The 13,128-nt window shown below is 49.5% G+C and overlaps 1 protein-coding gene across 10 annotated transcripts in view; it reads right to left on the bottom strand.

Moving 5' to 3' along the window:
- Nucleotides 1–226: 226 nt before the first annotated feature.
- Nucleotides 227–13,128, bottom strand: part of HHAT (hedgehog acyltransferase) — a 349,271-nt gene continuing 336,369 nt past the window's right edge. For all 10 annotated transcript variants that reach the window (XM_043923561.1, XM_043923557.1, XM_043923560.1 and 7 more), the window contains one exon: nt 227–1,198. In XM_043923561.1, the coding sequence (XP_043779496.1) occupies nt 1,107–1,198 (92 nt within the window). In that variant the 3' untranslated portion in view covers nt 227–1,106. The remainder of the gene's footprint in view (nt 1,199–13,128) is intronic.

Genomic DNA, 13,128 nt, shown 5'->3' on the forward strand with positions numbered 1-13,128 from the left:
CACTATGGATTCAAATTTTAGAGCTGCTTCACTTACCCTCTACCCCTCAGGAAAAAAAAAAAAAAAGCAAAGCCAAATGGAAGTATTCTGATTATCTACCACTTGAGGCCATTAGTGGCCTGTTAGCATCCTTCCAGAAGAGTGAATAATTCAGAATTAAGTGTGTTTTGACTTTAAACATTTTCTTCAAAAAATATTCAAGACAATTTTACAAAAATATGAAGTATCGGTATGATAGGAAGGGCTCCATTTTATTGGAAACAAACAACATAAACCACTGAGGATGAACCACTCAGGGAAAGAGGACTGTTGGGACCCACATGGAGAGAGGAGACCCCACAGGAAGTCCTCTTTACCCTCTTTGACTTGCCCTGTAGCACCTGTCTGTCATACACTGTTCCCTGTGGGTTTTTTTTTTAAATTATACTTCTTTACTAGGAAATAATTAACTGTCAGGTAGAGGAACTGCTCTGTTTATACTTCCCTGCAGATCTAGGGAACAAGCAACCAAATGGAGATCACCCTAATGAATGATGAACTCAAGTAACAGCCCTCCTTAGGTACTGACATCTATATTCTATCTCCCTTGACCCAGTGTTAGCAACACAGGTGTGGCTTTGTCACGCCCCTGCCAAGGAGCTAAAATGTGATGCTACCCTCAGTGCTGGTTCTACAAACTGCACTACAGGAAGCAGGGAAGGGGCCACTTAAATGCCACTGACCCAACATGTTTCAGAAACACTGCCCAGTGGAAGACAGGCCTATCGCTAATCAGAATTTATATGCCTCAATCAAGAAACGTCTGTTGCATTTAATTCTCGGTAAAGGACAAAGAACCTGGGGTCTGGACCACAACATCACCATCTACGGCTAGGCAAGACGTTTTACTGCTTGGGGTCCAGCTTACTCTATAGGCAAAGGAGGAGGATGGGAAGAGGATCTCTAAGTTCCCAAAGTTACGAGAGCTCAAGTTTCCAGTCTTGGAGTGAGGTAACTTCAACAAAAGATGAGCAGGTCCCCTGGAGGTTACCTTGAGGTTCGAGGTGACGGTGGAGCACCGTGTGCCCTGGAAACCAATGACAAGGGCGGACCTAGGCCCGGCGCAGTTAGTTGCCAGAGTACGTGTGGGCCCAGGCGATGCCCACGTGGGAGTAGCAGTACAGGAATCCCAGCACAGACAGGGTCACACACGGCCAGCCTGCAGGAGGACGACAGAGACGGGAGAGGGTGAGACGTGGCCGGGGCAGGACCTCCCACTGGTGCAAACCGTCCCCTTCGGAGAAGGCAACCTAGGAAACAGCATGGGCCTCAGTTTAGGCATGGAGACACACGTCTCCTAGGTCACCTCATGGTGTTCAAACCGGAACACCAGCAGGCTGACCCCTACTTCCCCACTGGGGTCATCCTCCAGCAAGTGGACCCCTGCATGCCCACTGGGGTCATCATAAAATGAGGGGAGCCCTATCACACACACAAATTATGTTTAGAAACAGGACAAGCTTTTGAAGAATACATATTTAGAAGACGAAAGTACTTAATAACAAAAAAAAGATGCAAAGTCCACGAGACCCATAATAGATCTCAAAACACACGTTGACCATTGAATTGCACACCATCCAGAAGCACACAGAAGCCCAGGATAACCAGGTACTTTTTTCAGCTTCAAGATGGACCCATCCTGCTTGGAGGCCCTCAGATCCGTCACCTCTGTGGCTCAGACCCAGATGCCAGGGGACCTGTTACACCTGTTACAGGGGTCCTCAGCAACCTCAGGGAGCAGGAAGAGGGGAGGGGGCTTCGGGAACAGAAGGCAGACCCAGACTTCAGCTGTGTGTAGGGCGAGGCATCAGCAGGTGTTTGGTAAACACGGGAGCCAGAGACTGGCTGCGGAGGTGGGAGAACAAAGAGGTTTCATTTACACAAAGCTGGGCTGTGGTGATGGATGCGCAGCTGTGCTTGGCCCTCTGGCTGTCAAGGGTCATCCCCGGGGAAGCTTCTGCCCCGCACACACAAGTGTAGGGAGCCCTGACCAGAGGTGAATTCAGTCTGGACCACCGCTGGGCCCTGAAAATTCCCCCTCGTGTCACTGCGTGCCATGCAGAGAGGCAACAAGACAGCAGCGGTCCTGACTCCACTTGGAGACCCCAGCACCATCTCAGCTTCTCATCCACACAGTGGGAGGCCCAACATACAGGAAAGCATGTGGAATCAAAGAAGATCACAGATTTGGTAGCGTTTTAAAAAAGTGTGTCAGAAAGGCAAAGGATTTTCTGAGAACTCGCTTATGTCCACACAGCTCATTAGTCATTTTATCACACGCGTGTGCCTACAGACAGTAACCCCAGCATGTGCTAGATGGCTGCCAAGAACCCATTCTCCTTTCCTGACCTCAGGAGTTAAGATCGGTGATGACAAGGCACAGACAGATTCCACGGGTCGCCCTGCCACCGCGTTCAACGAGCACTTGACGGGCCTCTGCTGTGGGCCTGGCCCTGCTCTGGACTGCACGTCTTCCTCTGTGGTCACCTAAGGAATGAGGTCTTCACCTGCAGCAGCTGCTAACTAAGCAGGTCTGACCCAAGTGTCGGGGGGTGTGCTGGCGGCAGAGCCCCCCCTTCCTCAGAGCTCAGATAAGCACGGGGTCATAAAACTGAAAAGAACTGAGGGTGGGCGGGCATTCTGGCAACATGCCAAGGTTGCTATGCTGCACAGTTGCCCAGACTTGTCAACCATTAACAAAAAAACATGGCATCCAAAAGGGTTCTGTCCCACCAAGGGAACACCGACGCCATCCTGCCGTCCTCTTTCCCCAGTAAGTCGTCTTCTTCCATGTTGTCCCTTCTTACCAGGCTTTCCAATCCTATGTGCCTGGAAAACTCCCTCATCCCCACATCCTCAAACACATGCACGCATGCGTGCATGCATGCGCGCACACACACACACACTCTTTCTCTCTCGCTCCATTAAGATGACTTACAAAGACTGGTGGGCTGTACCATATTGCTCAAAGGAAAAGATCCTACACTGAGGCCCCCTGCACACACTGTACATTCACAAGAGCTAGCCCCCCACCCCCAGAATTAATGATGTATGCCGTTTCCTGGTGGGCTTTTGATACCTGGATTTAACAACAAGTGAACAGTGAGTCAGCACTGAAGATGTTATGAATAGGATGTCAGATGATGTTTGCAAAAGATTAGGGGATAGTGAATAGGCCAGATTATTTAACAGTTACAGCTACATGCACACAAGTAGGATGTATAGCACAACAGATTCAATGACGCGCACCAAGGTAGGTGTATAACAGGAGTTAACAGGATGTGGGTGGTTTTATCCTGATACTGTTCACAGGATACTGGCAGGTTGTATAATAACTACAGCTAATGAGAGACAGGTAGGACACAGAGGGGAATGGCTGTAGCTAGTAGAAAGTGAGCCATGCAATTTCACTTGAGGTTATTAAAGCTGAGCCATTCTCTGAGCAATTACATCAGTATGAAAGGACTGGAAAGGCAGAGGCTCGGGATACTGAAGGAAAAGACCATTATCATGCAGGGCTATGGGAAGTCAAAGGATATGTCTAATTGGTTCTCTGGAACATAGAGGGATCATCCGGAGAAGGCAATGGCACCCCACTCCACTGTTCTTGCCTGGAGAATCCCAGGGACGGGGGAGCCTGGTGGGCTGCCATCTATGGGGTCGCACAGATGCGGCCACAACTGACGCAACTTAGCAGCAGCAGCAAAGGGATCATCAGAACAAGACGCAGGTCTAAGGCAAAACTCTGTTTAAAAAGTAACATTGTAGAATGGTGCAGCCACTATGGAAAAGAGTATGGAGGTTCCCCAAAAAGTCAAACATAGAATTACCACATACATACCCCAAAAGAATTCAAAGCAAGAACTAGAAGAGATATTCCTACACCCAAGTTCACAGCAGCACTGCTCACGACAGCACGAAGGTAGAAGCAGCCCCAGCATCTACTGCGAGACGAGTGGATATACCAACTGTGGTCTCTGTATATAATGGAATGTTAATAAGCTTTAAAAAGGGAATTCTGACACGGGCTATGACACAGATGAACTTTGAAGATATGCTAAATAAAATAAGCCAGGCACAAAGGGACAAATACTGCAAGATTTCCACTTATCTGAGGTACCTCAGTTCAGTTCAGTTGCTCAGTCTTGTCCAACTCTTTGTGACCCCATGAATCACAGCACACCAGGCCTCGCTGTCCATCACAAACTCCCGGAGTTTACTCAAAACTCATGCCCATCGAGTCGGTGATGCCATCCAGCCATCTCATCCTCTGTCGTCCCCTTCTCCTCCTGCCCCCAATCCCTCCCAGCATCAGGGTCTTTTCCAATGAGTCAACTCTTCGCATGAGGTGGCCAAAGTATTGGAGTTTCAGCTTCAGCATCAGTCCTTCCAATGAACACCCGGGACTGATCTCCTTTAGGATGGACTGGTTGGATCTCCTTGCAGTCCAAGGGACTCTCAAGAGTCTCCTCCAACACCATAGAGTAGTCAAATTGACAAAGACAAATAATACAATGGTGGTTGCCAGGGGTTGAGAGGAGGGGGGAGTTAGTGTTAAATGGTTACAGAGTTTTAGCTTTGCAAGGGGAAAACTGTTCTGAATAAGGTTGGTGGCTGCATAACAATGTGGGTGGACCACTGTAGACTAAAAATGATTAAAATGGTACCTTTTATGTTATATATTATTTACCACAATAAAAAATGTATCCTGAGTGAAACAAGACATCAACAAAATAATACACGTGGTATTACTCTATTTGTATGAAATGAAAACTTATTTATAGTAACAAAAAGCATGTCAGTGGTCACCTGGGGCTGGAGCAGAGGGAGAAACAGACTACAACGGGGCCCTAGGAATCTTTGGGGATAAAGATGCTGTGCATCCTGATTATGGGACTGCTTTTCAGTATATATACAACTGGAAAATACATCAAATGGATGTATATTATTGTGCACAAATTATTTCTCAGTAAAGTTTTGCCGTTCTAAAGGTGTTTTCGGAACATCAGCAAATCACAGACTTGCAGTGCTATGCTGCAATGTCCTAGGCTATCTACGCCCCAAGGCATTCAAATTCAAATAGCAGGAAGATGCAGTTCATTTTCACACGATGCTGAGTCTTCAGTCCCTCGCCTCCCCGGGGCGAGCACAGAATAGAACTTGCCGCGTGTGGGACTGAACGCTGGGCTGCCCTCATCGTTTGTTCTTCTACTGGAGCCTCTGAGAAAGATGACCAGAGAAACTCTCTTAGCCACACAGAGTCATTCAGCTGCTGAGTCAGCACAAATCCCTATTCCTATCCTGGGGACTAAATCAGTCCTTCCTAAGGGGAGAGGAGTGAGCTGAGCTGCTGAACTATGGATGAGCTGTCTCTTTACCCCACCAAAGGCTCGCTCTGCTGTCAAGTCAGGCAACACTGCGGCAATCTTGGCTCTAATAAGGTCTTTTCAAAGCCCACACCCCACTGTTGACCATTTTCAGAAGAAGATGGCTGGTGAGCAGAAGATGAACAAACTGCATGACGCCTTCTTCTCAGTCAGCCAGAACCCTAGTCTCTGTCCACACGTGAGTAGTTACATATGCAATCTGCTATACAGTTTACAAAGAATACACAGTCTTAGTGAATTCGCACAACAGTATGAGATAGAAATTACTAACTTATACTAATATTCTTGCTTGAAGCTCTACTGCCTCAAAAGGGTCCAGAGACCACAACCCAAGCCCAGATGGTTCAGTTGAATCCTGCTTGGAGAACAGTTTGAAGGACCTGCATCTGTCCTTTAGCTTTACCTACAATTATCTATCATTTCAGTTCAGTTCAGTCAGCCATGAAATTAAAAGATGCTTGCACCTTGGAAGAAAAGCTATGACCAACCTAGACAGCATATTAAAAAGCAGAGACATTATTCTGCCAACAAAGGTCTGTCTAGCCAAAGCTATGGTTTTTCCAGTAGTCATGTATGGATGTGAGAGTTGGACCATAAAGAAAGCTGAGTGCAGAAGAATTGATGCTTTTGAATTGTGGTGTTGGAGAAGACTCCTGAGAGTCCCTTGGACTGCAAGGAGATCCAACCAGTCCATCCTAAAGGAAATCAGTCCTGAATATTCATTGGAAGGACTGATATTGAAGGTGAAATTCCAATACTTTGGCCACCTGACACAAAGAACTGACTCATTGGAAAAGACCCTGATGCTGGGAAAGATTGAAGGCAGGAGAAGGGGATGACAGAGGATAAGATGGTTGGAGCATTACTGATTCAATGGATATGAGTTTGAGCAAGCTCTGGGAATTGGTGATGGACAGGGAAGCCTGGCGTGCTGCGGTCCATGGGGTTGCAAAGAGTCGGACATGACTGAGCAACTGGACTGAACTGAACAGAGCTTCCTCCCTCCATCTACTCAGGCAAGTTCTCTAGCCAGAGGCTCTGACACCCTGTTGCCTGATGCCCCTCCTGCTCATCCAGTGCTCAGTCATTACCTTGCTGGTTCTCTTGAGGGGGGTGAGGAACATCGTGACCCTCTCTGCTTGGCTCTTGGGTCCCTGGACAGATAGACTCTCACTTTCACTTTCACTTTCCATGAAGCAGCAATGTCACCGACTGACTCTCAGTCATTCTAAGATAGGGAAAAGAGGAGTTTCCCAGTTTGAGCACTGTTGTGCTACAAAGCAAGACGGCTCTCACCTCCCAGACAAGCTTGCCTTGGCCAGAGCCCAGAACACAAATGTGGTGGCCCTGATCAGCATCGACCACCAACATATCCATCCGTATCCCTGGGATGCAGGTGCATATACAACATCCCACATCATCATCCCAGTGAAGACGGATGTGAGACTGAGGGTATTCAGCCTCCATAGAGGGCCTTGGTGAGTGGGCAGGCTTGGAGGATGCCCAACAGAGGAATGCGATGCAGAGGTGACTCTCAGAGATGCTGCAGAAGACAGAGGCACAGGATGTGGTGGCTGATGGCTTTTGAGGCCAAAGAATATATTCCCTCTCACTGCGCCTGCCCACTGCCTCAGACAGCGCCCTCGGGACTGACACCAGCTGGTGTGTATCACAGACACTGTGTACCTTACGCTAACAGACAGAGGGCTACTCTACTAGATCGTAAAGGCCACGGTCCCAGGGTCCCCTCAGGACCTGTTCTCTGATATAACATTGAAAGGGGTAAAAGCTGGCTCTGTAGGGGACACCAGGACCTGCTCTAGCACTTGGCCATCATCTTTTTTTTTTTAATTGGAGGATAATTTCTTTGTAATGTATTAGTTTCCGCCGTACAACAATGTGAAATCAGCTCTAAGTATACATACGTCCCCTGCCTCTTGAGCCTTCCCCCAACCTCCCCATCCCACCTCCCCATCCCACCCCTCTGGGTCATCACAGAGCACCAGGCTGAGCTCCCTATGTTATAAAGCAGCTTCCCACTGGCTATCTACTTTACACATGGTATGTATATATTTCAACACAACTCTCAATTCATCACGCCCTCTCCTTCCGTGTCCACAAGCCTGTTCTCTACGTCTGTGTCTCTGTTCCTGCCCTGCAAATAGGTTCATCGGTACCATTTTCCTAGATTCCATATATTTGTGTTAATAAATGATACTTGTTTTTCTCTGACTTACTTTGCTCTGTATAACAGGCTCTAGGCTGGTCCACCTCAGTTCAACTGACTCAAATTTGGTCACCATCTCTTTGAACTGACTGGTTTGTACCTGTGCCTTTCAATCTATTAGATATTTTGAATCCCAGCCCCACACCCTATGTGTATGTGTGTGTATACATATATATATAGATAGATAGATAGATGGATAGATAGATAGATATTGGTCTGCCTTGGTGCCACTTTCTACTCTGAGAACAGTGGAGGCTGAGTGCTTTTTTTCCTTTGAGAATGAGCTCGTACATCAGACTGGTTCCAGGGGGCTGGCTCAGGATCTGAGAAACAGCAGGGCCCTCTCTGCACCACTGTACTGGCTTCAACCACCATCATTTCATTAATTATTCAGAAGGACTTGATGTGCTGTCTTCATTAAAACAGCCTGCTCCTGACAGCACTTGATGTTTAACAATACTCAGATCTGATGGGGAGAAATAATAAGGGGCTTTGGTAGCTTTGTTTCGGTGGCCCAGCCTAGAGAGATTGTGAAGCAATTCATCAAATGGTCCTGCACTTTCAGACCTTCCTTCACAGCTCAATTTAGAGCTTTCATCTGATAAATCTACAGGGCAGGAGCCTATCCCTGTCCACGGGCTACCTCACTGAAAGACACACGGCAGGACCACAGCTGCCCGGGCTTCCACGCCTGTAAACTGCCAGGTCTGTTTTCAAACCCGTGGGGATATGGACAGGCAGCCTGAAGAACAGGCTCTTGCTACTCCAGGGCTAGAGGAACCATTTCTTACCTTCGTATAATGTACAAACCTGGGCCTCAAACCTAGCTTTTGAGGCCTAGGTGTTTTTCAAAAAAAAAAAAAAAAAAAACCACTCAACTGCTTCTTTCACACCCTCTCATGAAAAAGAACTACATGTTCTAATTTGTTCAAAACTGACCCGTGAAATCCTGGGGCTGGTCTCAGACAGGAGCCACACTCTAACCACCAGGAGGGCATGTTAGAATGCACGGTCCCGGCCCCCAGAGGCTGTGACCCAGGATGCCTGGGTGGGCCTGGGATCTGCGTTTCCCCCAGGATCCCTGCTGACGTGGACGCTGCCGGTCCAAGAGCCAGCCTCCAGGCCCCCTGTTCCGGGGGACCCTGCAGAGGGCCCACCGGAGGTTCACAGGCTGAGCAAGGGGACGGACGAGCACTGAGCAATTTACAGGTCACCCGGGGCCTTTGCGGGAGGCAAGCCACATCCTCACAATCGCCTTCTTAAGGAGGTATTTTTAGCCCCACTTCATGGAAAGGGAAACCAAGGCTCAGAGAGGAGAGCAACTTTCTCAAGGTCTGAAAGTTAAGTGGTCACCAAGTCGCACTTGGAGCCCGGGGCTGTTTGGCTCCGGGCGTGCTCGGCGGCCTGCGCTCCAAAGCGGTGATGGGCCTCGGACCACGTTGGCGGGAGGCTCACACGGAGCCCCGCTTCCTGGCCTGGTGCCTTTAACTCTTCTGCCTCCAGATCTCATTTCATCCCTCTACTCAAGGTGCTAAGGAAACAGGAAGTGGGAAGCAGCAGGCTCGTATTTTCAGGCATCACCGTCACTAACTCACTTGGTCACCCCCTCTCCCGGGGTTCCTTAGTTTCTCCATCTTTGTAATGGGGGGAACAAGCCTGGAGGAACACGTTTGCATCCTCTGTCATGGCAACTGCTACTTCAGACCGGGGCCACTGAGGCGCGTGCTCCCAGTGCCTGGATGGTCTTTTGTTAACACAGTCAGAGCCGCGGTTATTTGATCCTGGTCACGGGCTGAGCCTCCACAGGGCATCCAGCAGGGGGACAGAGAGGAAGGAAGGGGCGACTCTGACCACCCCTGGGGGCCTTCCTGCCATCCCGAGCAAGAGTCGTTTGCTGGGTGCACCGTGTGCACACTTTAACTGTCACGGACAGCGGTCTTTAATAAATCACACTGCTCACACTCAATTTCACATCCTGATGAAGCCAGCCTGCGCTGCGTTTTTCATCTTGCCCGCCTCCCAGCCCAGGCCCCGCGGGCAGGCACTTACTGAAGCACTCGCTGCCATAAAGCAGAGTCATTTCATGTGAAATTGAGGAATTGGAGAGAACAAACCGGAGCCGCTTCTTCTTATCCTGACAGTGCAGGTGGAAAGAGGTGCCAAGAAAACACACATTTTCTCTCTCCTGAACCAGATGGGTGGGGGCCCACCCGCCAGAAGCCCGTCCCTGCCACCACGGCCAGGATCTCCACTCCGACCACCAGGACCAGAGGCTGCCCAGTCGGACCACACTCCCCAACCGCTTCTCTTCCTTCAGTGTTCCTCTCCTTGTTTTGGTTTTTAAACAGCCTATTTTGGGCTATTGTTCATCCTTGATTCATAATCACGCTACGTAACATAGTAGAGACAGCTCAGCAAACAAGCTCCTGGAAGCTGCCTCCCGAAAAGAAAGGGATGGAGGCAGTGTGGGGCAGGCTCCCCCCCACCTGGCCAGGACAACCACTCACCCACCCGGGCAATTTTTAAGATGGCTTGACGGTCTTTCTTTTTTTGACCATGCTGGCATGGCATGTGGCATCTTAGCTCCACAACCAGGGGCCGAACCTGTGCTCCCTACAGCAGAAGTGCAGAGTCTTAGCCACTGGACTGCCAGGGAAGCCCCCAGACCGCCCCCCACCGCCCCAGGCATTTATGAAGCGCTGACCATGTGCTCAGCATTTAGACCGGCAGCCTGGACATGCGTCACACTGAGCTTCTTCTGAGGCCTGTAAGAATATGCGCCCCGAGGCTTAAAGCATACTCAGGGCCCCCAGCTCCCCACCTACCCTCGAGATGTGGCACTCCAGCTCCGGCTCTAGGAAACCCAGAGGACAGAGACAAGAGTCTCCAACACCTGGGTCGCCAGGATGATGGGCTGATGCTAGTAAGTTGACTTGGCCCTAGGATGAAAACAGTGGAGCTTCAAGGGTTTTGTTTTGCCTCCTAATCCAAGTATGCACACACAGGACAGTGGCGGTCTGGGGATGTCACAGGGGCACAGGGTGGCGGCCCCGGCACTGTTTCTCTGGAATCACAGAGACTCTGGAGAAGAGAAGAGAAGAGAAGCACCTGCAAATATAGAACGGTCGAGCTTTGGAAGCAGGATGGGAGGTGGGGGTGCGCAGGGGAGGGCCACTCTGCAGGCAAAGAAACTCACCAGCAGCTGAAGCCCTTCATCCCTGGGACAGGCTCAGAACACTCTGAGCATCCCCGTCCTGGGGACAGAAGCAGGACAGGCTGCGAGGAGACGCCCCTTCTGGACCAGAGGTGGAGCAAGTCTGAGGGTCTGTGAACCGGCTCCTCTCCTCCCAGGTCCCTGGGATCAGGGCGTCCATGGTTCAAACGGTCACTGAATAAACACATGGGTGACTGAGTCCTTCTGAGTACTCAGTCACAAGACTCAGATCCCTAATCATTTCTGATTGCTGCAAAATCCCCAATCAAGAAACCCTAGGCATGCACATTTGGCCTCTCTTTCCCCAGCTGTGGGCCACACAGCCAATGGACAGAAGTGCCCACAGTTGAAGCATCATCTGTACTTATGTGTGTGTGCCCAGGAGAAGAGGCACCTGGCAGGGGCTGACTGAGAACACCTAGACGTTAACAAAAGACAGCGGGTCAGGAAGGCCACCCCAGTCATCCCGCTTCCTGTCACCACGAAAGGCACGTACCGGGGGGGCTGGAAAGGGAGAAAAGACATGGCACCTACACCACACGGACCTCTGAAAGGGTGATGTCAGCAGATCTCTCTGACGTGTTCTTTTCCAAAAGCCGTTGTTAGGTAAATGACTCCAAATTACTTCAATTTCTCAGCAAAGAACGCAATGATACAACCAAGCTCCCGGCGGAGACAGCAGCATCTCTCCCGGAGTTCTCGGACGCCACTGCGGGTTAGACATGCCAGCCACCCCCGGGGAAGGGAAGGAACAGTTCCTGCCTGGCAGAGCCCGCTTTGTTCTCACCTCACTGCTCCCACTTACTGTGGGCTGTGCTCATCTCCACGCCGAGGAAGGGATCGACTGAGCGCAGGGGGCACAGTGGAGCAAAGAGCCTGCGCGCCGTCCTGACTGGCTGCTGCTTCTCATCCAGGGGCCGTGCCTGCTCGCCCCCCGCCCCTGCCAGGGGTGCTGGCGGTGGCCGGGATGCAGTTTCTCTCTATGGGTGCTGAGCCCACGGGTCTGGTCTCACTGTGTGTGCATGCTCGGTTGTGGCCAACTCTCTGCGGCCCTATGAACTTCAGCCCACAGCAGGCTCTTCTGTCTATGGGACGTTCCATACAGGAATACCGGACTGGCTTGCCATTTCCTTCTCCAGGGGAATCTTCAACAACCCAGGGATCGAACCTGCATCTCCTGCATTGCAGGCGGATTCTTTACCACTTAAGCCATCGTCTCTTTAAGTGCTGACTTTAACCACTGGAACTGCCTCTTGCCTTCTTCAAAAGGGACTGACATATGCACTACTACAGATGAAGCAGATAGATGGCGGGAATCTACTGTAAGGCCTAGGGGCTCAGTTAGTGCTCTGTGATGACCTAAAGATGGGAGGATGGAGGAGGTGGGAGGGAGGCCCGAGAGACAGAGGATATATGCATATATGTAAGTGATTCACGAGGTTGTACAACAGAAACTAACATAACATTGTAAAGCACCTATATTCCAATTTTTTTTCCCTAAAAGAAGGAACTTGACAGAAGACCGAAGCACAAAACAGCACCAAAATCAGATTGATTATATTCTTTGCAGCCAAAGATGGAGAAGCTCTATACAGTCAGCAAAAACAAGACTGGAAACAGACTGTGGCTCAGATCATGAACTCCTTATTGCCAAATTCAGACTTAAACTGAAGAAAGTAGAGGAAACCACTACACCATTCAGGTATGACCTAAATCAAATCCCTTATGACTATACAGTAGAAGTGAGAAATAGATTTAAGGGACTAGATCTGATAGACAGAGAGCCTAATGAACTATGGACAGAGGTTCGTGACACTGTACAGGAGACAGGGATCAAGACCATCCCCATGGAAAACAAATGCAAAAAGGCAAAATGGTTGTCTGAGGAGGTCTTACAAATAGCTGTGAAAAGAAGAAAAGCGAAAAGCAAAAGAGAAAAGGAAAGATATTCCCATTTGAATGCAGAGTTCCAAAGAATAGCCAGGAGAGATAAGAAAGCCTTCCTCAGTGATCAGTGCAAAGAAATAGAGGAAAACAACAGAATGGGAAAGACTAGAGATCTCTTCAAGAAAATTAGAGATATCAAGGGAACATTTCACATAAAGATGGGTTCGATAAAGGACAGAAATGGTATGGACCTAACAGAAGGAGAAGATATTAAGAAGAGGTGGCAAGAATACACAGAAGAATTGTACAAAAAAGATCTTCATGACCCAGATAATCACAATGGTATGATCACTCACCTAGAGCCAGACATCCTG

This window comes from Cervus elaphus, chromosome 14, assembly GCF_910594005.1.
Source record: "Cervus elaphus chromosome 14, mCerEla1.1, whole genome shotgun sequence".
Classification (NCBI taxonomy): domain Eukaryota; kingdom Metazoa; phylum Chordata; class Mammalia; order Artiodactyla; family Cervidae; genus Cervus; species Cervus elaphus.